At 52.1% G+C, this 26,302-nt stretch overlaps 1 protein-coding gene across 2 annotated transcripts in view; it reads right to left on the minus strand.

Annotated features, from left to right (window-relative positions):
• Window positions 1-24,328, minus strand: part of TWIST2 (twist family bHLH transcription factor 2) — a 50,147-nt gene extending 25,819 nt beyond the window's left edge. The window contains exon 1 of one of the 2 annotated variants that reach the window (XM_035006746.1): window positions 23,839-24,328. In XM_035006746.1, the coding sequence (XP_034862637.1) occupies window positions 23,839-24,173 (335 nt within the window). In that variant the 5' untranslated portion in view covers window positions 24,174-24,328. Of the gene's footprint in view, window positions 1-23,655 lie in introns of both variants that reach the window. The other variant, XM_035006745.1, reaches the window with a different exon arrangement.
• Between the last annotated feature and the right edge of the window lie 1,974 nt (window positions 24,329-26,302).

Genomic DNA, 26,302 nt, shown 5'->3' on the forward strand with positions numbered 1-26,302 from the left:
CGTGACCCCGGTCAGGGAGCTGAAGTTCACAGCATTTTCTTGGCCCCCATCTACTCCTAAATGTCCACTTCAGTAGAAGCCGATCCCTGTTTCAAGGTGATGTGAACTCGACGGTTTCCTCGCACACAGCAACTGCCAGCCCCACGAAAAAGAAAGCGTCGGGGATGAACCCTTCGTTAGAATACTTGCTCTGCTGTCACACATACTTCATCTGCTGTTCTTTGATCTCTCGGCTAAATTCATTTCCCCCCCCGGAGGAAGCTTCTGGAAGAACGGCAAGGAGGCTGTCCCCGTGGGTCTCACTGAAGTGGCCTTCTCGTCCTTGGCAAGGACCTGCCGCAGGGCCTTCCCTCTCATCTGTCATGAGGGCTCTTTGAACGGCCAAGGGTCCACCATATCCCCCTCCACAGTCTGTCTGCTGCAGCCTGAGACAGACGGCCTCCAGATGTCCCCTCTCCAGGGCCAGGGTTTGCTCACTTAGGTCAGAGCATTTGAGAGGCAGGAAAGCCAGTGAGTGAGCATATTCCATATTCTCTGCATTGTTTCCTGCGTCTTCTGGCAGGAAGGGAAAGTAAATCCATTCAGGCTGCGTACGATGAGCCGTCCTTCCAAATCTTCCAACCAGCTTCTTGCCTGATGGACTTGATTTATTTTTGTCCCTTCATGCATTCTACATGAAGTCACTGATAGAGCCCAGTGGACTGCAGGTGCCCCATGGGTGTGGGGGGAGGGGCTCCAGTGTGGTAGAGCGAGAGACCAGAACTCAGAACCCCCTCGTTAACCCCACTTGCACCTGGGCGAGCTCAGGAGCGAGGGGGAGCCCCGGGCAGGACCTCTCTCCTTCCTGAATCACAGCTGGTATCCACGGGATGCTCACCTCCATCTCTTGGGGAGAGATGCCTCTGCTCCAGAAGAAGAGGAAAGGGCCAAGATTTATGTCTGGAGAGAAACCGCGGCGGGAGCTGGAGGTGGGCGGGGCTGGGCTGGGCACAGAGCGAGGCCGACAGGGAGCCAGTCAGCGGGCTGGGGTCCAACCAGGATACAAATCATCCCCAAACCTGAGCGACTTGTCACAGCAGGGCTGGGCCAATGCAGCATCTCCTCTGCCCCGAATCCTTACACTTTCCCGTTCTCTTGCAAAAGAAAGGCATTGGACATTTTAAGCCTGCATGGGTGACTAAGATAACCCCAGCAGGCAAGTCAAGGTTTTTAAGAAAATTTGGTTTCCATTTTCTGGACTGAGTCACACACTAAGTGTCTGGGCAGCTGTGTTCCCCAAGTGGTTGCTCCCCTTGACAGACAATGGCCGCCAACCCCCTGAGTTGCCAACCCTGGCCTGCGATTCCTGGGGACCTAATAATTTGGGAAGATTGCCCCCCCCCCCCACTGGCCTGTCAGTGTCCTTGAGCCCAGGCTCTGCCTGTTTCGTGCCCGGTGTCTTTCAGAGAGGTTGCTAACATCTCCAAGACACAGACCGTGTCTCAGCAAGGTGTAAGAATTGCAAGTGAATTATTATTTTTTTTTTCTTGAAGAAATATGGGTCAGTACGCTTAGAGCAAGTTACCAACAGGGTTTTGAGCCAATGCACACCAGAGTCCCATTCCGAGGACGGGTTGGGGGACAGGGACAGTAGACGGAGAGATGAATCACAGGCTTCCAGCTTCTCTTGAGCAAGACCTGAACAAACACATTTTATTATTTTGTTTTTGGAGCTGAGATGTTCCAGAACATTCCTCACAGGCTCACTTATCAAGTCTTTCCAGACAATGTGACTTTTGGTCAAGTTTTGCTTCTGTCCTCCCCTGGCAGGGTGGTTTATCGGGACCCTGAGCTGTGTTCAGGAATGTGCACGTACAGACGTCAAGCTGTCTTTAGAGCCCCTGTCTCCCCCTGTCCCTCCAGCCACCCCACCCACCCCGATCCCGTGCACACCCTTGCAGGGCAGGACCCTCACTGCCTTCAGTTCTGCTCGAGAGAAGCCGTAAGGGGCAGCCACAGCCCCAGTCCCCCACCACTCCCATCCCCGCTCTCCTCCTCGTGCTCCTCGCAGCGCCTGTGTCTGCCGTCGGCGCCCTGCCAGGGCGAGCTCCGCGGCCCTGGGCCCATCCTTCCCCTCACCCGGTCCCAGCCTCTGATGTGGAGCCCAGCACACAGGAGGCACACAACAAACACTTGTTGAACGACGGACCAAGTCCACCAAAGCGCCATGCCTTGTTCTGGTCTTCGCCGTGGTGTCCAGGAGACAAACCTTCCTTGTTCGTAAACCGCCATTACCCAACACTGACATGTGGAATCATAACTGGTTGCTTACCTACACGTCTCCCTGGCTGGGTGGCAATTCCTCCATAGGACAAACCAAATCAACCTCACCTTTATGTCTCTAGCACCAAGCATGAAGACTGCAAACAGTCAGTGCTCAATAAATGTGTGTACTACATACAGGAGACGCTCAGAAGGACTACCAGCTATTCCTATCAGCTATCATACCCGCTATTTTAACCTCCTCACTGAGTATGTGCTTCTGGCAGTGGGTCCATGACCTTCGGATTTTCCACCTGCAAAAGGGGGAAACACTGTTCATCTGTCCACCGAGCAGCCCAGGTGCCCAAGGCTCAATAGGCATCTGCTGGGTCTGATGTGCCCACATCCCTAGTGAGGCCCACCTCTCCTCCAGGCAGGTGCTATGTCATAATTCACAGTCCCTAGAGCATCTGGAAGCTTTGTTTGCATGACCTTGAAGACACATATCTAATCAAATTAATAGACATGTAATGCAACTCTTAGAAAAGAAAGACCATCACCCTTCTCTCCCCAGACTGGCCAAAATGTTGCTAAGTCTAAATATAGACAAACAAAAAGGCACATGGGGGCTCTGATTTCTGTAAGGGTTTGGACTCAACCTTCCTTTTGAAATTTGTGACTATCACTTCCACTTGGGAGATGCTGGAAGCCCTGACATACCCCGGGCTGAGCTCTGAGACCACTCCTCTGACCTGTCAAGCCCCCCACCCAAGTTGGCCAGCTTGTTCAGGGAGTGGGGGCAGAGCGGACCTGCGGGGGTCATGCCCTGCCCAAGAGTTATTCCTCTTGCAGTTACTATGGTAGCAACACCTCCTCAAAGTTCTGTTTAATTGTAATAAAAAACACACGTGCGGGGCATTATTTGCAATCACCGAGAAACGGAAGCAACCTAAATGCCCAACAATAAATGAAGAAAGAAACGTGGTATGTATACACAAGGGAGTAGTAGCTGGACATAAGAAGACTGATATCCTGCTATAGCGATGCCGTGGATGGGGTGAAGGCAGTCCAAAGGCACGGACTTCCAATGACAAGACACACGAGTCCTGGGGGTGCAGCGCACAGCATGGCGACTACAGTTAGTAACACTCTTTGCATATTTGACAGCTGCTAAGAGATAAGACCGTAAACATTTTCATCACAAGAAGAAAAAGCTTTGTGACTATCACAGTGACTGACCTTAGCTAGATTCACTGTGGCAACCATTTCACAATATTCCCAAATATCAAATCACTGTGCTGTGTACCTAATGTTGTGTTCTATGTCAATGATATCTCAACAAAAAGGAAAAAAGACTTACAACTGAAAGTTGTCGACGTCAAAGGAGATGAAGTATTTAAGGTACCTGGACTGAAAATAAATGTATCTTCCTACCTTAAAAAAAATGTAAATGATACTGCTATGAACACACGTGTGCAGATCTTTCCGGAAGGACCCTGCTTTCTGTTCTCCTGGGGACATACCCAGAAGGAGGATCGCTGGGTCCTAGGGTGATTCCATCTTTAACTTTTTACAGAATCTGCTTCCACAGCAGCTCTACCATTTCACACCCCCACCAAGAGGGCGCGAGGGTAGCTGTCCCGTTGGGCGTGAGGTGAGAGCTCACTGTGGTTTTATTTGCATTTCTCTTACGATGAGTGATGTGGAGCATCTCTTCATGTACTTGTTGGCCATTCATATATATCATCTTTGGAGAAATGTCTATGCCATGCTTTGCCCTTTTTAAAAATCAGATCATCTGGATTTTGCTCTTGTTGTTGTTAAGCTGCAGACATTCTTCACATGTTCCGGATATTAACTCCTTCTCAGATACATGATGAGCAAATATTTTCTCCCACTCCATAGACTGCCTTATTCACCCTGTTCATTAAGTTTGATAGAGTCCCATTTATCTACTTTTGCTTCTGCTGCCTGCCTTCTGAAGATCTTCCTGAGAGAGCCCAGATTGTTCTTTCCGAAAGTATGAAATCCCGTCTCCGTGGTGGTAAACAAGCTGCAGCAGTAGCCTGAGCCAGGCCTTCTTGTGAAGTCACTTCTTGAAAAGTGCTCCTCACCGCACTTGACGTGACTCTCCCCCGACCCTCTCGGCAAACAAACCCACGTCGCTCGCTTTTCAAGTGAGTTTTGCACGCATCGATCTCTTTCCGTGGAGTCCTCCCTGGCCGCGCCCTTTGCAGGAAACAGCTTGAACGGTCAGATGTTTGCACCCCGCTCTCCCCCTCTAACATGGTCTGCCACTCGTGCCTTGTCACTCGGCATTCCCTCGGTCACTGATGTCTGTCCCTGCAGCCGCTGCTCCCGGGAGGCAGGACCCCGGTGCAAACATCCAGCTGTGGTCTTGCTGAGCCCTCACGTTTGCTCCTTCCTTATCCCCCCACGTCTCCAAACCGACCAGAACCTTGCAAATATCAGACATTCCTGAGAGCACAGGACAGGGAGCCATTCTCTCTTCAAGATCACAGAACCCTGAAGACTGGGCAAAGGGCACCACCACGGGGTCAGAGGGCGTAAATTCAACCCCAACCCGGCCACCAGCCAGCACAGAAATGGGGACTGATGTGTAATGACCCCTCTGAGACCCACACCCAGGTCTAGAAAATGCAATGAATAACCCCCACCCCAGTCCCTGGATCGTCCTGGGGATTTGCTGGATGCAAGGCACTGGGCCTGGCACGCAGGGCTTCCTCAGTACTCGCTGAGCCTTTAGGACATGTCCCATCCACACGGTGCTGATCGCCACACTGAGCCCAGCTAGCCGCATCTGCATGAGTGGGCAACACCGGACCGCGTGGGGGTCCTGGTACCAGAGAATCCCCAACTCTGATTGGTGATCCCGATGGTCACAGCCAGGGCTGCTGGGCTGCCCACCCCTGAAATAGCAGATTTTATCTCATGTGGGGCAGCGAGGGGACCTGCTGTCCACCTGAGTGAGAGTGTGACCAAGGGATACAGTGGGGTGGGGGCTGGGCTGGCCATGCCCCCCAGTGCCGTGTACCTTCGACAGCCTCCTCACCTCTCCTCTGAGCCAAAGCCCACAGCCGTGGGTTGTTTAAGTCTCGCTCAGCGGCAGAGTCACCGGAAGCTCGATGTGCACCAGAGCGAGGGGGCAGATCTGGGCAGATGGCAAGTTTGAGGCTCGGGGCCCACCAGCTCCAGCCCCGACCCAGAGGACGCCCCGGGGCCCCATAGAGCTTCGTCCGAAACAGCTGTCCTAGCGGATGTCCGAGGGCCTCCCAGTCCTCTGGGAGCCTCGGGCTGGCGCACCCATGGGAGCCCCAGTGACTAGGGTTCCGGTCAGAGGGACTCAGCCCAGGTCAGCCTCCACCTTCCCCGGACTGCAGTCCTCCTTGGAGCTCTCATTCCTTCATCCCTCCATCCATCCCCCGTTCACTGCCCGCGTTGAGAGGACAGCCTCCCTCGGGCGTCCCTCCCCCACCACGGCCCTCCCCCTGCCCAGCTGTGCATGCCCCCACCTTCTGCTTCCCCACTGGTCCTCCTTCCTATGTCACCCAGCCCTTGGGGGTGCCCGCAGAGACCTCGCTCCCGCCGGCCTCCCAGCCCATCCATCAGCTTCATTCTGATGAGGACGGTATCTCGTCTCTGGGTCTGGTTTTCGGGCACTTCATCTGTGACTCAGGACCACCTGGTGCCCACAGCTGGTGGCGATCCTGTGCGTGGGACTCTGCCGGCCCGGGCCGCGCTCCGTGTTTGCCGGCAGCCCGCTCGGTGCCAGCCCCGTGCACCCGGCACACGGTGGGCAGGCCGGGGCACAGTCTCTCTTCCGTTATACCGAAAGGCACCCGGCCACGACTCTCCCACCCGGACCACGCACCCCAGGAGCCAGGCTGGGTTCTTACTGTGCCCCCCGCCCTAAAGCCACTGCATAAAGCCTGGTGAGGATGGGCCCTCCACTGAGGAGTGTGTGTGTGTGTGTGTGTGTGTGTGTGTGTGTGTGAGGGCAGAGGGGATAACACCAATATGGCATTTCACTCCCCAAATCGCAGTCCCCCACCCCTGCGCCATATTCCGAATGCACCCCTCCCCCCGATACGCCCCCCGGTAGGATGTGCTGGGGCAGCGGGTCCTCTCTCTCTGTCCACCCCCTTACAGCAGCGGTTTAGGAGATGTGGCCCCTCCAGTGTCAGGCCCCCTTCCGGCGAATGGCCACTGGCTCACAGAATGGAAAAGGCCCTTATTCGACGAGGCTGACTCAGCTCTCAGCTGCAAACCCAAGACCCCCACGCTGCCAGGCGTGTTCTCCTCAGAATTATAAATCACAAATGCTTTTCCTATCACGAGGAAAATGTGGTTTCGTATCACAGACACAGTGTAATCCCCCCACCCTTGCATTTTTGCATCGTGCAAACACGTCCTCTGTGCAGACCAGGTGCCTGGCTGCGGACAGAACCAGCCAGAGGTATACGAACAGCCAAGATGTGGTCCCACAGCCGCTCACGGGGAAACGGGCAGGCAGATGGCCTGGGGCAGTTACCGCAACGGGGCAACTGCTGCCACCGCTAGGGATGTTCTGGGCCCAGGGGAGCTCGGGGGTCACGTGGAACACTGCAGGCCCCCGAGGAGGGGCTGCTGGGCTGGGCTCATGGCGGGAGGCAGAGGTGGGGGCCCGCTGGCAGAGGGGGACCACGCAGAGCGCCAGGAGGTGATGTTCAGGGAGGCAGGCACTTGGATGGCTCATTCTCTCTGCTCCTTCTTACGGAGTCCCTGCTCCCTGCCCGCCCCGGCTGCAGTGCTGCGCATGGTGTGAGAGGGAAAGACCCATTCCCAGCCCCGCGGAGCCCATCTGGAGGGGTTTAGAGGGGCAGCTCCGCCAGAAGAGCAGCAGGGCCCACAGCCACCCAGGGACCTGGGGCAGCACCATGGTGGGGTACGTGATGCACACGAGTCCATCAACCGCTGGCGGGGGGTGGCACCCCAGGACCTGGTGGGGATGCACATGGGGCGGCCCCTCTGAAAGTCAGCAGGACGCCTCTTACAAAACTAAGCACACTCTTCACGGCACTGCATGCTTTGGTATTTACCCAAAGGAGCTGAAACCTGACATCCACACAAAAACCTGCACAGATGCTCACAGCAGCTTTATTCGTAATTGCCAACACTTGGAAGCAATCGAGATGTCCTCCAATAGGAGGATGGATAGACTGTGGTCCGCCCAGACGTTGCCACATCACTCAGCGCTAGAAAGAAATGAGCTACTGAGCCATGAAAAGACAGGAAGGAACCTTAAATACATATTATTAAGTGAAAGAAGCCTACAAACTGTATGATTCCAGGACCTTCTGGAAAAGGCAAAACTCTAGAGAGAGTAAAAACATCAGTGGTCACCAGGGGTTGGTGGGGAGGTCGGGGAGAAGGGGATGAACAAGTGGGGCCCGGAGGATTCTCAGGGCAGTGATAATCCTCTGTATGATACCATAGTAAAGGATACATGTCCTTACACATTTGTCCAGACCCACAGAGTGTGCACCACCAGGAGGGAGCCCTCACATGCACGCTGGATTTGGGGTGATGATGCCGTGTCTGTGTAGGTTCGACTGTTACAAATGTACCATCTGGTGGGGATGCTGACGACAGGGGCGGCTACGCATGTGTGGAGGTGGCGGGGGGACACAGGAAATCTCTCTACTTTCCCTCAATTTTGCTGTGACCAAGATTATACTGCTCTGAAAAAGTCAAGTCATAATAATAAAAAAAACAATAAATTAAATAAATTTAAAATTTTTAAAAGAATGACCTGGAGAGAAGAAAGTACAGAGGTCCAGGGAGAAGGGCCCACCTGTCCCCTGCCGGACGCTGCACGGAGGGACAGGAAATGTTCCATCTTTGGGAATCACAGGATCACACATCGGCCTTGTATAGATAGTGGAGACTGTTCCAAGCTGACCAGGAGCACTAAACCTGCTTATTTATTTACACCACACATTTATAAAGTAGTGAGGTTTCTCTGGGTTAGAAGGAATGTGTTTCTAATATCATAGTAGGAAAACAAGCTCCAAACCAGCAAAGTCTAAATGCTGCATAACCCGAGGTTCACCTTGTTCCCTGGGCCCTATAAATCCAAAGGCTTACTCCGTGGGCATTAAGGGCCAAGAGATGCCCGGGAGGGGAGAGGGGCAATCTGCCCATTTCTGAACCCAGGGGTCCCTGTGTCCAGGCTGAACGGTGCTCATCCTGCCTCGCTGAATCCTGATACCAAAATGCACAGGTATGCGGGGTGGCCGGGGAGGCAAGCTCAGCCTCCGCCCGGCCATGCACGGGCTGAGCCACCCGCAAGCAGGGGCCAAGGGCGTAGGACATGCCACATAGGCTCAGCCAGGACCCAGGCCCAGGCCTCTCCCTCCCTCTCCAAGAACTGCCTGCTGCGTTTGGGGCCAGTACCTTGTCAGAACCAGAGATGTCCAGTGGAACAACACGTTCCAGGGACAGGAAGCTGGGCCATATTTGACGAAGAAGGGGAAGCTCACTTTCTAGACCATCGGCTGAAAGCGCAGACTGCCTGGGTTCAATTCCTGGCTCCGCCCACTGCTAGCTGGATGCCCTCGGCTGAGCCACCTAAGGCCCCTCAGTTTTCCCATCTGGGGAACGGGAGTAAGAGCACCAACCTCACTGGGCTGTTTTCAGGATTAAAAAGACTGTACCAGCCAAGTGCTGTGGTCCATCGTGAACAAGGCCAGAGCCTCGGCTGTCGGCACTCTGGTCTTTGCCCGTGGGCAAGGTCTCTCCACCCTCTCTACCAGTTTGGAGCTGGAGAAGAGGAGGCGCCTCAGACCACTCTGCAGCCAGGTCTGGGTGGGGGAGACCACCGAGGCACTGCTAAATCCTGGTGTCACCCCAGCTGCACCCTGTGGGCCTTCCAGAGCCCCCAGCCACCCCCACCATGGATCCTGAGGCCAGGCCCCGGCATATGCCTCGCACTCTGGACCTTGCAGAGGGTCCCAAAGGAGGGGACACCCCAAGGACCGCCTTCCTTGGTGCACAGGAGCTCAGAGAAGGACAACCGCTTGCAGGCATGTCCCCAACAGGCATTTCTGAGCCAGTGGAGGGTGATGTGGACCCCAGGGCAGGGTGGATCCTGGCTCAGCATCTCTGGAGAGCATCCGAGGCCAGCACTCACCTCCCCCTGACCCCTCTGGGCCCCATGGGCACCAGCCTCTGTGCTTTGGTTCTGCCCAGTCTCAGTCCCCAGGGCCTGTGCCCACGCTCCCCCCTGCCCAGGCCCGCCCTCAGGAGCTGGGAGCCCCCTCCTGCCCTGCACTCCTGGCCTCCCATTCAAACCTTCCTGCTGTTTATTTGCACAGCCAGAAGACAAAAAGCCATCCCTGTGAGTCACCCGCTCTGCTCCGCAGTCGGCTCTGATTCATGCAGGAGGCCCATGGCAGGGACTCACCCGGCCGTTAACCTCTTGGTTTCTTTATGTCTTGACAGCAAAAGGTATCTGTGGTTTCAGAATGAGGATTAAGGCCCAGCTAGCTTCGCAGTGTGTGGACGGCCACAATACAGACCAGAGATGGCCTGGAGCGCTCGTGCCCGGGGCTCTCCCCGCCACCTCCCAAAGCCCAGGCCGCTCCGCCCGGCCGCGGTGGAAACTTACAAATATCCCAGTCATCTTTCTGAAAAGGATTTGGTCATCTGGCAAGTGTGGTCCCAGAATTTGCCAGAAGTATGCATCAAATGCAGCCCAGGGGTAAAAGAAGGCAGGCCTAGTGCAAATTAGATTAGGGCTGAGAATCTGAAAGGAAATGTGAGACTGGGAGCCTGGGGCTCTGCTTGGGGCTCTGCCCGGGGGCAGGGGCTGGTCTGGGCCCCCTGGAAGGTGCAGGTGGGATGCAGGCTTCAGAGGAGGCTGGAAAGAACTGGGGCGAGGGGCTCTGAACGAGCTGGCCTGCAGGGATGGGGGTGACTCCCCTGGCGCCCATCCTCCCCTCCAGGCCTGAGCACTCGCGGGCTGGTCAGCACACAAGGCCGGGAGCTAGGGATGAGTGATTTTAATTTCTCATTCTAATCATCAGTGAATTCCAATGCCTCCAGAAGGTGAGGAGGAATTCCTTCCTCCCTACTCTTCCTCCTCCCAGTTTCGGTTAGGAGCATAGTTACTGAGTTCCTTGTATTTTCTCCACTTCCACAAATCTGGACTGCCTTCTGATTAAGAACATTTATCCCCATATACACAGAGAAGAGTTCACAAACCAAAATCAAGCGAGGATGCAGAAAGCACACAGAGGGTGGGGGCCCACTCGGGGACAAGGACGAGGACAAGCTAATTGCTGGAGTTGCAGGAAGGCTGCGCACAGCCCGGCCACCCCAAGCTGCAATCTGCCGGAGACCCAGACTGGGCCATGCTGATACATTCTGGAAAAATGTATCAAGTGGAACTAAGGCACTGCATAAAAATAATGGTCAGGGTGTTGAGCCATGCATTGCAAAAGATACAAACACAGGTTTTTTTTCTAGGCTCCTTTTTTTTTTTTTAATTTAAGGTTTTATTTATTTATTTGACAGAGAGACACAGCGAGAGAGGGAACACAAGCAGGGGGAGTGGGAGAGGGAGAAGCAGGCTTCCCGCCGAGCAGGGAGCCCGATGCGGGGCTCGATCCCAGGACCCTGGGATCATGACCTGAGCCCAAGGCAGACGCTTCACGACTGAGCCACCCAGGCTCCTTTCTTACATGACTTCGGGCAGAACCAAAGCTGTCGTCTTAAGAGGAAGGTGCGGCTAGGGGAGAAGGAAGGCTGTGGTGCAGGCGCAGAGCTCCACGCAGGGGGCGTGGGGAGGGCCAGACGGAGTCCCGACCAAGGACTGATTGGTGTGCACCCTCTCCTCTATCTTTACAAAGCCCTGTTTTCTCAAACTGCCAAAGTAAGACATGGCGTTTGCAGAACATTTGGAAACTAAAGGAAAACCATACGAATATGAAGAAGGAAAGGAAGATTTTTGACTCACATTTCGGTCTAGGGGTGTTCGCTCTTGGGACAGATGCACCCATGCAGGCATAAGCACTTGGGATTTTCAACCCGGGGTCTTATGCTCTGTTCCGTTGTGGGGCCATTTCCCTCATTTATCAGATACGTGTTTACGACACGAAATTTGCTGACTGTATAGTGTTCCAGTACACGGACAAACCACAGTGTATTCTCAACCAACCTCCCAGGACATTTGAAGTATTTCGCTAATATTAGCAAAGCTGATAGGAATCTCTTTGTTGCTAGGCAGACCCACCATTCTTCACTCAGGACAGTGACTAAAAGTGCAGTTGCTTGCTCAAATGGGCTTTCCTATTTTAAAATCTTTCCTTATCTATTGCCAAAGTCTCTTCACAAAGGTTTTACAATTTATCTTCTCATGTCAGAGACAAGGTGGCCCGGTTCCCCCATGTTTTCCTCAATGCTGAGGATTATCATTATCTTTTTTCCAAATTAATAAAAAAAAAATAGTATCCTCCCGTGTATTTTTAATTTCTTGGTTTATTGTTGAAGTTGAACAATTTTCCTATGTTTATTGGACAACTGAATGTCTTCTGTAAATTCGTATTTTCACCCTTACATTCTGCTGGGTGATTATCTGTTTTCCTTTGGATTTTTAAGGGCTTTTTGTCTATTAGGAATATTGCCTCACTGTACAATACATTGTAAATACTTCCTTCCTGGCTCATTTAAAGATTTTGGTTATCATAGATTTTTTTTTAATTCAAATTTTAATTTAATCAGCTATTTTTTTTTCCTTCATAACTTGTGTTTGCTCTACTTCGAAAGATCAGCTTTAGGAAGCAGAGGCTGTGAAGGGTCCCCATGGGTAAATGTCACTTAAGTTCCCTGCATGCTCACTGGTGGGTTCTGTGGGACAGTGACCTGGGTGTCCCTGCTGCACTCCATCTATGGCCGGGCCACACATTGTAGGTGATTGATGCTGCACAGAACTATGGGGCGTTGATGGAGCAATATAAATGCATCCCCTTGGATTCACCAGGAAGCCTGATTTTCTATGAGCGTCGTCAACAGATGTGCTAAGGGAGAAGCTGAGTGGGCGGACATTGTGATACCAAAGCCTGGCCTGCTCCGGGGACTGTAAGGAGGACAGGGGAGTGGGTGGGAGGGGCACCCTGTGTATTGTGCACCCAGGGTGCCAAACTTCGTTCATGTCACCCAGATGGTATTTATTTCTGAAAACCACCTGCACAATCAAGGGACAGAGAGCCCCTCTTTGGGCCCTATCTTGACTGGCATGCTGGCCCCAGGGCCCCACGGCTTACAGCGCACGCGTGGGCATGCCCGTGTCTCCCCTTCAGTTATAAGAAGCAGAAAGAGAGAGAGAGGAGCAGAGCGTCCTCAGCGAGTGTGCCGTGCTGTAAATGTGAGTGCCACACTGAGATATCAAAGCATGTCCACTATGCGGCCGAGAACATACATGGTGTTGACAGATGGGGTCCCCGAGACAAGATGTGCCTGGTTTGAGGAGGTGACCCAGGCTCCTGTCAGGCCGGGTGCACAGCTAGGGGTGTGGACAACCAAATCCCATCCTGCCCTCTCTCTCTCTGGAGTCCTTTTTCTCGGCATTTGGGGAATCGCTGTCTCCCTCCCTGCTGGTTTTCCCTTTGGCGGGGCAGAGGACCAGGAATGGAGGGACAGTAGCATCCCTGGCTTTGGGCAACCTGACGCTCCTGGCTAAGATTCTTTGGGATCTGCTCCCAGTTCTGAGCCCTTCTGCCTGGATTCTCAAGACACAAACAATCCATGAGCCCAGCACGATCTCTGGGGTTTCTGTGAACGTCTCAAAATGCTGATTGCATAACACCACGAAGGTGATAGTGTTTAAACATGAAACAGAAGGGGATCCTGGCTGAGGAAGCCCTGGGAGAGCCTCTCTGCTGCCCCTCCCTCCTACTGGGTCCCCAGGGCACAGGTGGATCAGGAGGCACACCAAGGGTTAACAGATCAGGGGAGGAAGGAGAGAAAAAAGTATAAAGGAGAGAAAACCCACCCAACTGACCCTGAATGAGTTCATGCCATGGTCCTGCCTGCGCCCTATCTCTGGGGACCACTCTCACAGTGCACTTTGCTCCATTCCCAGCCCTGAGGAAAGTGGTATTTACAGAAAAAGAGGGATTCGCTTCGAAGAGCAGCCCCGAGCCAGATTCCTTTTCAGGAATCATCATGTCCCCCATGGCAGCAGCATCATCGTCTTGAGGGTCTCTCTGCCTGAAATGGTCTGGTCCGCCGACAGGCCCTGGGCTCTAGGGAGCCCATGGCTGGGTGGGTTAAAATGCTCGTGGGCCACCCTCACGACAGATGGGGAGAATGCCCCTGCTCTCGTCTGCTGGGTCAACTGCAAACCACGCAGAACCTGGGGCCACCCCCTCCCCGCCTGCCACCCCCAAGAACGTGAGAACACGGTCCACGCGGAGGGGCTTCCAGAGGGATGATCGACCTGCCACTAAAATCAGAGGGTGGGGGGAGAAAGGCAGTGTGTTATCAGAGTTGTCTGAGGTTCTTGAGGGTGGGGGGACTGAATTAGGAAATAGATTTCGAAAGAGAAAGAGAAGTTTCAGGCAGGGACAACTTGAGGTGGACAATCATCTGATAAACACAGAGTCATGTGGGGAAATGGGACAGCGCCTCTGGAGAGTGGGGGGAAGCTGAAGGTGTGGCACCCCCTCAACCCCACGTCCTGCTGGTTACGGCCTGAGTCACAGGATTGTTTGGGGGTTGTAAAATACATATCCTACGAAATGTATCATTTTGACCATTTTAAAGTATAAAATCCAGGGGATCAAGTGCACAGCGCTCACACTATTGTGCAAACATCAACACTATCTATTTCAAGAACTTTTTCATCACCCCGAACAGAAATCCCACACCCATTAAGCAATCATGTCCCAATCCCCCTCCTCCAGGCCCTGGCAGCCACGAATCCACTTTTGCCTATTCTGGATTTTTCGTGTAGATGGACTCACACAATATTTGGTCTCTCGTGTCTGACTCCTTTGACTTAGCATCATGTTTGCAAGGTCCCTCCCTGTTCTGGCAGGAGTCCGTCCTTCGCTCCTTCTTCTGGCTGAACAGCAATTCCCCTGCAGGGCTAACCCACGTTTTCCTTAATCCCTCAGCAGGCACACATTCGGATCGTTTTCACCTTGTGAGGTGTTGTGAGGAGTGCTGCCCTAAGCGGACGTGCACACATTTTCTGTGGAGACCTGGCTTTTAATTCTTTTAGCGCCTACAGCTAGTGGGGAGAGGCTGGGTCACCCTGACTCCTAGAATACGGACAGCTGCAGGGTATCAGAAACCCCCTCCATCACTTTAGATAGAGGGAAACTGAGTCCCAGAGAGGCTATAACTGGCCTAAGCCACACAGAACCGTGGGCTGAGAGCAGGAGTGCTCCCCACCCCAAGTTCAACCTCAGGGAAGTCCTGTTGACCCCCTGGACATAAGACAATGGGTTTGCCCCACAGATTAACTTGGCAGCCTAAGCTGTTCCTACAAAGGCAACAGCCTTTCGTTTCCATCTAATTAAAATTCCCCCAAATAGAAAAATACCATGTAGGAGAAGTTCACTAAGGGAAAGGACTCCATATGATTTATTCTGGAAATAGTGACTTCAATAAATTGCAAAATCCGCTGTGCAGAGTCGCATTGGTTACAAGTCGTCCTGGGCATCGAAAAGCCCTCAGAATGCAGGGATCATGGCCCCCCCACGTGCAGAATCATGCAGGAGACAGCATGGGTGTGCACAGGGGGCCAGAAATGCAAGCTCTGAGCACCCTCCCTTTCTCCTCCTGCTTCTCGGAAAATGTGAAATTATGTAATTAATACAAAATGATACTTGCTGTCTCTCTCCAAAACTGTTCACTACGAGCTGGCTGCCCAAGACCCTGGTTCAGACACAGGTCTGCGGAAGGCTCCAGGAGGATGAAGTTTGTCATCTGGGAAAGTGACGTGTTATCACGGTTCCCGAGTTCTGCGCCTCCAGCAGAACGATGCTCTGTGAGAGGGACAATGTGGTCCTTTGGCTTCTCTCGGCAAAGCCAGGCTGGTTCTGGGTGCCTTGCCAACCTCGGAGGTGGGAGGTTGAGATTGTCTTCCGGAGGCCGTCTTTAGATGAGCAGAGGCTTTTCACGTAGAATTTGGCTGTAGGGTAGCTACAGCATGAAATCCAGGAGGAGGAATAAATGCTGAGTTACCACGTGCTTGCATTAGCCCCAGCCAAGGCTGAGCCCCGCTGGGCTCACGCTGGGACGTTCATCAGCACTATCTGCAGGCTGGGCCCACCAGCAGGTCCCGGCTGCCCAGGCCAGATGCCCAGGAAGCTGGAGAGCAATGCACAGCTCTTTGCAAATGGTCTGCACAGTCTCTCCTCTTGCTCCCCTCCTCTGTCATGGGAGGGTCCCTCCAAGTCACGCAGAAGCACCGAGCAGCCTAGGACAGCAGAGCCAACCCAGGCTGATCCTAGGGTCCCCACCCTGCTGTGGAGCAGATGTCCACCCCTGACCGCCTCTCAGGGACCCTGCTTTGGCCCCCAGTGGCCTCCTGCCTGGGGCATTAAGGCAGAAGAATTGAGGTGGCCTTGCTGGGTTTTTATGAAGGGTCATTTCTCTGGGAAGGCAGGCAGCGTGCTTATTCTGATAAAACATGTCTTCTCCATTTCTGAGGGAGACTGAGGGAAGAAGGGATCCATGCGCAGCAGGCCACAGAGGGAAAGGCATGTTGGCACATAAGCCTGGATCCTTCTGTCTTCTTCTTAAGGGGCCCTGATCCCCTCGCTTGCCCCGTTCCTTGTGAGAGTCTCCACACAGCATGCGTCCTGCTCACATCCTCATTTTCTCTTACTTTGTCACTCCTGAAAAAGTTGCCTCATCCATATTATAAATTGTAAGCTGCTAGATTAATGTTTATGGAGTCTCTGGAGACACACGAGGAGATTAAACTGCTCAACAATGAAATGATAGGAAATGGTTCGTTTTTGAAATGTCATAAAACAAAAACGAATAGAGCATAATAACAATATTTGAGATGAGCCGATAAATAGATCATAGTGCTCACCTGATGCATGTTGTTTAATTAAAAGACAATCCCTATGCTCAAAAAGCAGTCTAAATGAGATTTTGGGAATTGGCCACACTTTAACATCCAACAAAATCGCCTCAAGTTCATCCTGCCCTTAAAATGCTTCACTGTGTGGGCTCCTCATCACACCTCAGCAACTCCACGAGACCCGCTCGGCCGGCAAAGATGCCACAGAACACCAGCGCATGCCCAGGGGGCCACCACACGGTCCCCACCCATGCGGTTTTGGGTGGCGGGAGTCGCTCATGTCGCCCAAGAGACAACAACAAAAACAGGATACGCCAGATTTCCTGGGGTACAGACATCTGTTTGGGACACTTTCGTTCTAGTATCAATGCAAAGACTTTCTTGGAAAGTAGTAATGATGGGCAGCTAAGGAGAGGGGGTCACCCAGCATGGAGGTGGGGTCTGGGGGGTCTGGGCGCTTCCCAAACCCCCAGAACCCCTCAACTCAGAGACCCCTGGGTGTGATTGTGCTATTGCCAGAATCTGATGATGGGCTTTTTGTTCATCCTTTATTCCTGATTATACTATGAAAACCTACATGAGCCTCAGCTAATAGTGAACAGATTAATACAGATTCTTTCTCCGCTAAAGAATACAAGAGGGAATGCTGGGTGTAGGGGTGGGTGGCAGAGGGCATGGCTACAGAAAAAATGCTCACCAGGTAGCAAAAAAAAAAAAAAAAGTGCAAAGGATCAAATCTTTCTTTCTCAGGCCCCACCCACGCACACAGACATCACAAAAGAGAGGAAAATCAGTTTTGATTAGTTAGGAACCTATAGATATGTCGTACGCAATTTGGAATGGTTTAAATTTGGGAAAATCAATCTTCAGTGGAGATGCTGTTCATCTGTGCAAATCAATCCCATGAAAGAGACAGGGCTCAACTGGAGAAAGAAAATCATGCCTCTCTCTCTCTCCCTTCCTTTCCAATTTACAATAATCCAGGCATTTCCCAAAGAAACGAAAAACACCTCACTATGTATTTATCAAGGCAGTCTCATGAAGAGCGGGACTTTAAGTTCACACAGCTTTCTGGAAGTCAGTAGAGATCTTGCTAACCCCGAAGGCTAGCTTGCCTTCTAACCCTCCACTGAGCCAGACCTCTCTGGCTAACAGGCACTTTGCACTCCCAGGTCCAAAGAGTCAAACAAGGCAAACGGCTTTTGACTTCTGATCCCTCTGCACTCCCCGCAAGCCAAATCCACTTTAAGAACTGAGATTAAGGAAAGGAAACAGCAACTCAATCTTTATTTCTAGAGCTCTTGATTGAAGGAAGACGCTGCCTGCTTGCATTTTGACTTCCAGAATGTTAAATCAAAGTAGAACACACAGAGAAATCCACCGTGGCAGTAGATAGAGTCAGAGACTATAAACTATTGGCCTGTTTTCTTTTAGGGAGTTTGTTTATTTTACAAGCTGTCCCTTCTGGAGCCCCACTTGCCGCTGAAGCAGGCAAAAAAAAAAAAAAAAAAAACCCTTGAATCTCTTAAGAGGAGGGACACACTCAGAGAATTTAACAGAAAAGTCCATGTGGCATTTTATTTGTATAGTGGTAGAAGGGCAGCAGCAACAGCAAAGTGTGGACATATTTTTCTCCAAGGGGAAGTCAGAGAAAGGATTCCTATTCCTCCCCTCTTGAAGCAAAAAGCTAAAAACCTGCCCTCCGTCGTCCTGTGCGGAGTGGCGCTAGCTGATGCTCAGGAAAGGCTCTGGCTATGGCCACACCACAGACCTCAGCTATGGGGTTGGGATTTGATGTTTGATCACCATCAAAGGGTTAATCAAAATCAAGGCTTCTGCCCAAATCTTTCCTGTCAGTCACGCACCAGATCTGCACGTTCAGAAAAACAAATGTGAACTCTGTCAAAATTAAACAGTGGGAAATATGAATCTAATGCCAGACAACATAACTAAGTTTGCAATTCTCCCCCAAAAGACGCAGGTGACCATTTTTTTTAAAAGGCTGGATGTGAGCTAAAAAGAAAAAATATTTTCCAGAAGAGCTGACTTTGATAACTGAAAGCTCTCTGGGTTATCCCTTTCATTTAACTGAGGGGGAAATTCTGATCTGCAGAAAGGGCGGTGTGCCAATTTTAAAGGTATGGATTTTAGGATTTGAGAAGTAAAGTTACAGTTCTACGGAAGGTGTCACAAGAAGCTGGGGTCATCTAAATTTTCCCCTGGTCAAGTAACGGAGGAAAGCATATGGGGATGGGAAACGGGTGCTAAGCAAAATAACGGTCTCCATAGACCCCATGCACGAAGCACTCTCAACCACCGACTTCTTACACATAATCACAGGCTCACATTATTCTGAACAATCGAGCTGTAGGAAAAACAATACAGACATTTAAAGCACATAAAACACTGTTTTGGTTCAAAATAACTCTATTTTCAATTAACCACTAAAAATCTCTCTCATGTTGGAATGAGGTTACGTGCTGGCTTTTCCAGTTCCTGACTCAAGTCTCCTTGAGCACGACCACCATTAGTAATCACTGAAGACAAACCCGATTGTGATCTAGTTGACATCAGCAGGAAAATCACATCGTAATGTCACTGTATCCCACTCCAAAACAAACATTAAATTAAGGCACATTTAATATAACTAAATTGCATTCAAAGTTTTACTACTGAACCAAACACAAAGTATGTTCCTAGCACAAACAAAGATTACTTTCAAATAACCATGACTGAGTTTAGGGTTTGATCTCTCCCTCTCTCTCTCTCTCTCTCTCTCCTCTCCCTGCATGTATGGCTCTAGGTCCTAAAACTTTAATCTCTACACCTCTTGGTGAGTAATTTTTACAAACCATGGGTTTTAGAATTGTGTGTGTGTTTCATGCATGTCAGTGTAGGCTTAGTATCTTAAAAGCATTTGTTGGGTCAGTTTCAGGTAAATATTTCCTAAAATTTCTTTGAAAAATATTTTGTTTCTTAGTATAGGAAAAAAAAAGTATTAATTGGTATTTCTCCTCTCAGAATTCTGGGATTCTACTCTATTCAAGGATAAGAAGGAACCACTGTTAATTATATAGTGGAAATGTTTTGAAATTCCTCATATTTTGAAAAGAAGTACAAAATGCAAATGACATCAGGAAAAAAGTGGATTTGGGCTCAAACCACATTTTTAGCTTATTACTCCGAGATGAGGCATAATAATTCCTTATATAATTTGCTTGTTTGAATATAGAAAAAATTTTAAGTTCTTGTGGGATATCCTTTCCTTTTTATTTTGAGATAACTGTAGATTCATATGAAGTTGTAAGAAATAATGCACAGAGAGTCTCTTATTCTCTTTACTCAGTTTCCCCCAATGGTAACATCTTGCAAAACTATAATGCAATGTCACAACTGGGAAATTAACACTGATAAAATCTCCAGAACTTACTCAGATTTCACCAGTTTTAAGTGCCGTGTGTGTGTGTTTCATTCTATACAATTTTATCACATGTGTAGACTCCGGTAACCATGCAGAGTTATCTACTTAAACAGTTTCTGATTTTACTATTCTATCTTGTCCATATCGCTTATATTCTCCTTCTTCTTTATGGCTGCTTCTTGGCTACAGTAACTTACTCACCTCTTCTTTGAGTTTCACTGCCTCATTTGTGGACTCTTTGCTGGTGGAGAACTTTGCATTTGGTTTGCTTTCTGCAGCACATTTATCCTTTCCCAGGAAAAGACACAAACATAAACAGACATTCCAGCACGCATTCACAGAGTTTTTAAAGACACCAGTGAGAATAGATTAATATAAATACTAAGCTTAAAAACTGTCATAAAAGTTCAGCCTTTAAAATTGGCTTATTAAAATATTTGTTTTTTTTAAAGCCCAGATTTAAACTAAAGTTATGAGTTATAGTGCTCTGCTCAGAAAGAGTTTACTTTATGGTCTTTTTTGCCAGGCAAGAGGAATCTGGCATCCGTGCCGTCCATCCCAGAATATAGTGAAGCAAGGATGATGGAAACTCAATTCTTTCATGCTCAAGACTTGTCTGAAAATAGTACAGTTTTCAGAAAACCTCAATAAAGTACTATATTTCAAATGACCTCAAACTGCCACTCTCAAAGTCCCATCCCTCCATCCCCCGACCGCACTGGCCAGATACTTAGCAAGACTTCTTCATGCAAGGTTGAAAGAATAACCACAGACCCTTAAAGAACAATATACCCACATCACAGAGGTCAGCTCCCTCCATTGGATCTTATTGACGGGGATGTTATAACAAAACAATACTTGTATTTTAGATAGCTCAGTCTTTCATTCCACTTATTCGGATCAATCAGAATCTTCCCTGCATGTACGTTCCCCATGGGGAATTCATTTGCTTTGGAGACCAGCTAGCATTCCAAATACAGCAGTTAACAAACACCTCCAAGAAGTAAATGTTCAGCAGGGAGGAACAGGCTTACACACTTTTTAGAAGGTGAGAGGGTCACACTCTGTTCTCCAAAGTTCCAAACTAAAAATTCTCGGGAAAAAAAAAAAAAAGTAGTTTGTTGAGTACAGTAACCTACTGAAAATCTGTGCATATTGCAGGAGTCAGGGAAGATGTTTTCTTTAATGACAAAGCGGAGAATAGGAAAAATGTCTGATAATCATCACCTTCCTCCAAGCCAGGTGCCCCTGACTCTGTTCCTAAAGCTTCAGCATTTATTTAATGAGATTAAAAACTTCCTTTGAGATTTTTCCAATTAGATGAACTCAGCTGACTGTCTAAAGATGCCTGATTTATAGTATATTTGTATGTTTAAATACCAGACCAAAGAAGAAAGTCAGGATAAATATTAGCACCAGTCGGACACCATTTCCTATGTTCCTCTTTATTTCAAGGGAACAATTTAGGCTTTTTGTGGTTGTTGCTGTTCATCTGGACACAGCTTATTTCATATATGTGAAAATATCTCGTATTGAGACATTAAAATCACACACAATTTACTGAAAGTTCTAGAAATTCTTTGCTGATACATGTAACTAACACTTCTTAAAAATATTACAAATAATAAATGTCATTTAGCAACATTTTCAGGAAATCAAACCAATCATGATTGTATTTATATTCACAGAGAGTAATGTGATAAAAACAAACAAGCAAAAAAAAAAAAAATGTTTGCCCAACATGCCTGATAAGTAAAAACAAGGTGTGTCCAGAATTATTGGTGTATCAAAAATGTCCACATTTCCCTTCTCTTCTTGTAGAGAGTGCTTATCTATCTATCTAAAGAAATTGGCTTACTGGAATTAGTTATATTCAAGTATATAAAAATAAATAGGCCGCCATATAGATTATTTGTTCTCCAGCTGAATGTGTTATCTGTTATATTTTAAGGATTTTTCCCAAAAAACCCTCAACACTTATAATAAATAAATAAATAATATTTTATTTTTATATGACTTTATTTGTGATCTATGTCTGATTCTCTAAGTTTGAGGAATGCAATTATTTTAAAATGAATTTTAAATGATCCTACTAAATTTTGCATTAAGGTAATATCTCCTGGTATTTGTTTTCAATAATTGTCTGGAGGGAAGTCTTAACGATAATTCTGTTGACAATTTCCTTAAACAAAGCTATACATGTATGTTTTACAAAGATGATATTCCTCATCTGTTTGTCCTTACTTCAGATGTGCTGTAAACTATGGATGGTCTAAAGGGTAAATGGAATTAACTAATGGAAGCTCATAATTTAGGCAGCAAAACCCAGAATTAATGTATTATTCCCCCTCTAGCATTTTACTACTCAGCCAATCCAAACTTTCTTTCCTAGAGAAATATGTGATTGGGATACTTTCCATCTGTTTTTGACAAAGATAGAAGATTCCCAAAAGTTACTCTCTGCTAAAAATTCTTTCTTTTAAAAACCTATAAAACGATCATTATCTTAAGGGGGGCAATTTCATCAAAAGAATTTTCAGTGGCACAGAAATAAAAACTTAAATTAAAAAATTCACTTGTGCTATATCAGCCTTTTGTGACCACAGCAAAAACATTTGCAGATATTACAGGACCACATAAAAAAGAAATAGATAAGTTTGGGAGAACCGGCGGGGGCACACTCTGGATTAATCTAAATTCCTTCTGTGTGAAGTAGAGACTTACAAAAACACTGCAAGATGAGCAGGAAACTAAAGCATACTAAGTAGTAAGCATCTTTACCAACCCCCCCCCCAAAGTATTTTGCACCTTCCCATTGCTCTGGAGAACCCTTGGAGGGGAAATGCCCACCAGCCTCACAAAGCCTTCTGCAATGGAAGGCGCCTCGGGAGTTAGAGCTTGTCTAAAGGGACTTGCAAGGTGTCTGGTGAAAGTGAGCCGGTGCAGGGCTCCCTGACCGCTCCTCCAGAGCACACCAGAGTTTCCAAATGCTCTCAGCAGCTGTGTCCCCTTCGCCCGCAAACCTGTTTCCCAACCTGGACCCCTTGTGCTCTCCTGCGGGCCGGGCGCCGGGAGGCAGCGCGGGCAGAGCCCCCTCCCAAACTCTCCACGTTCAAGGCTGCAACCAGAGGCTCCCAGCTCCGAGATCCGTCCACCTGCCTGCGGGCAGCGGGTTTCCGAGCCCCCGGGGCGTGCTCCCGGCCTAGGCGCTCTGGTCTCCGCGCCTCAGCCCGGTCCCTGTCTCCCGCGCTCCGGGCGCAGGGCCGACCCGGGCTCTCCCGCTGCAGTGGCCCCGGAGCACCAGCGCGGGACAGTGTCCTCCCGCCCTCCCCAAGGCAAACCCGGCCGCCGGCCCGCTCCTCTGCGCCCACCCGGCCGGCCAGGGCGCCGACGGCTGGGCTCCCGAGGAGCGGGCCGGGAGGCCCTGCTCGAGCCGCCGGCGAAAACTCAGCGTCCGCACCACGAACGGGTTCTGCGGCTTCCCGGGAAGAGGGCAAAGCGGCGCCAGGCGCAACCCGGCTCGGGCAGCCTCCCGGGCGGCCTTGGCTCCGGACGACGCACAGGGCAGTGGCCAGGCTGCCGGCCGTTCCTCCGATGCCCACTCTCCCGACGGTCACACACAGGCGCCCACGGCAGCAGCCACATGGAAAGCACGGCCGTCACCGCCCCCCACCCCTCGGCCCCGACTGACACCCCGCAGGGAAACTCGCAGAAGTCCCCGAGGGTGCCCCTGGGACATGGGAGCTCCCCAACCGACCCCTTCCGTTGCTGCGAGGAGAAGCACCCCACCACGCCGCCGCGGCCCGCAGGGCCTCCACGGGGAGGGATGCGCGGGCCGGGCCGCCCGCCCCCCGCTGCGGAGGGCGCCGGTCGCGCGCACTGCACCTACCCTGGCGCGCGGGTCCGGACGTGGGTGGCGCGGCGCTAGTGGGAGGCGGACATGGACCACGCGCCCTCCATGCGCCACACGGAGAAGGCGTAGCTGAGGCGCTCGTGGGCCACGTAGCTGCAGCTGGTCATCTTATTGTCCATCTCGTCGCTCTGCAGGACCTGGTAGAGGAAGTCTATGTACCTGGCGGCCAGCTTGAGCGTCTGGATCTTGCTGAGCTTGTCCGAAGGCAGCGTGGGGATGATCTTGCGCAGCGCCGCGAAGGCCTCGTTGAGCGACTGGGTGCGCTGGCGCTCGCGCACGTTGGCCAGGATGCGCTGGCTCTGCAGCTCCTCGAAGGACTGCGCGCTCGGGCTGCCCTTCTTGCCGCGCTTGCTTGGGGTCGGGCTGCCATCTTCGCTCGACTTCTTGCTGTAGCGCCGCTTCCGGCCGAAGCGCTTGGGCTGCCTCTCGAGCTCCTCCTCGCTGGTGCCCAGGCTGTCCACGGGGGACACGGGCGGGCTGGAGCCCTCCTCCATGGCGCCCGCCCGGCGCGCTTGGGGCTGGGGGCGCCGGGCGCCGAGCGCGCGCCGCCGGCCAAGCCCGCGGTCGCCGAGCACACGCTCTCCGAGGTGCTCGAAAGGCTCCGGTTTCAAGGCCGGCTTGTGCAAAACCGAGGTCTCCGGGAGAGGAAGTTATTCTAACTTTTTTGGAAACTCTAGCCGGGCCGCGTTGCTAAATAGTTGTCAGGAGCGAGGGCGGCGCGCTGATTGGCCGCGGCGGCCGGGGGCAGGACGAGTTCTGGGGCCCTCGCCGGCCGCCCCCGCCCCCCGGCGCGGCGCTTTCAGTTTTGCCTCCCCCTTCGGCACCCCGGAGGCCGGGCCTCTGCGCGCCGCCCGCGCCCCCGGACCGGGATCTGAACTCTCCGGCCGCCCGGCGCCCTGGGCATTGCCGACCTGCTTTGTCTGCCCCTTAACGTGGAGGTCGGGCGCCGCCGAGCTGCAGGATCTCCCGGGGCGCGAAGGGCACGGGAGCCCAGTCCTACCCTAGATGCGCTCCCGGGAGGTGAGGACGAGGCGGGGAGCCCCGGCCGTGCTCCGGCCTGTGTGCTCCTTGGCTGCCCCCCGGGAGCGCCGCGGTCCGCGCCGCGGCCCGCACGCTCAGTCTGGGGGGACGACGCGCGCGGGCAGGGGTCCCGGCGCCCGGACCACCGGCGTGCGGACACTCGGGTGCCCCCCGAGACGCCGCTGCCCCCGCACGCGCCTCGGGGATCGGTGCACACGCGCCGGCTCTGCCCAGGCTTCGTGTTGGGTGGCCTTTCTCACCCCAGCTTGCTGGGGATCCCGGCACCGACGCCCTTTGCAGACCTTCCTTCTAAGTGCTTTCAAACGTGAGCGCCCCAGCGAGCCTCTGCGGGAGCGCCGGCGCCCACCGCGCCCACCTGCTTGGCCTGCCTGGGATGCCGGGTACGGGGCGGGGGCGACCGCCAGGCCCCCGGTGCGGGGCCCCAGCCTCTGCGCTCCCCCTCCGCTTCGCCAGTCGGCAGTGGCCCGGAGGGCAGTCGGGGGAGCTGCACAGCCTCCCCTGCGCTGGGCGCCTGCAGGCAGGAGGGCACTGGGTGGCGGGAGCGCGGGGCCTGGCCTCGGCAGGCGACACCGCGGACCCCGGCCCCGCGCCATCTGGACGCCGAGTGCGGGCGCGTTTGAAGTGGTTCGGGGGGGGGGGGGGCTCTTTGTTCGCCAGGCCGCTCTGGCTCAGGGCCTGGAGGTGGTTTACGGCTTTGATGCCTTTGAACCTATTCCCAGGTGACCCGGGCTCAATTAGGCCCGGGCCTGAGCCCGGCTGTCAGGCAAGCCGCGTGATCAAGGGCGGGTGGGCCCTTTTATTGAAGTTGAAGTCGGGGCCGGCGGAGCGCTCGGCCTCCGCTGCTCCTCGGCCGCCAGGCGGGCCGCGACCACCGCGTTAGGACCCCCGCGGGCGGCCGTGCGCGGACCCCGGCCGCTCGAGGGGGACAGTTCCCCAGCGGTGAGCGGAGCAAAGGTCTGGGAAGCGCAGGCCCGCACACGGAGGTGGCCACATTACAGCGCTGTTTGCAGTTTCTAACCCACCCGCCGGCCTCACGATCCTATGACTAAAGGGTCCTGCAGAGTCACCGCGCCCAGCCCCACCCCGCCCGACCGCCCCCTTCCCCTTCCCCTGCTCTGAGAAGGCTCGCGGTTTATCTGGCTTCCTATATCCTTCTCCAAACTTCGAAAATAAATGTGAGGTACGATGGAGACAGCGAGGGAAGCCTGCTTCCCAGCCGTCCTACCGGCCCAGGGCACAGCCCTTCCCGGGCTTCCCGCGTGGGAAGGGCCTGCGCCCTCCCAGACTAGTCTTGGACCTTGCGTCCGGCTCACGGCAGGACAGAAGAAATTTCCTGCTCTTTTACCAACTCCGTGTGTCCTTTAGCTTGGGGAGTCCCAAGACCCAGACCCTCGTTTTGGCCCAGCTTAAATGAGCGCAGTGACAGACTCCCTCCTGGAAGCTGGAGGGAATTTAGGGAGGTGCAGACCCAGCCTGGGAGTCTGCTCCCCACCCTCCTGTCTCTCCTACTGATGATGGGCAGCAGAACACTTTCTGGAAGTCAGGTCTAAAAACCAATCATTTGCCTAAATTACAGCAATAA

This window comes from Mirounga leonina, unplaced genomic scaffold, assembly GCF_011800145.1.
Source record: "Mirounga leonina isolate KUSES-001 unplaced genomic scaffold, KU_Mleo_1.0 Mir_151, whole genome shotgun sequence".
Lineage (NCBI taxonomy): Eukaryota > Metazoa > Chordata > Mammalia > Carnivora > Phocidae > Mirounga > Mirounga leonina.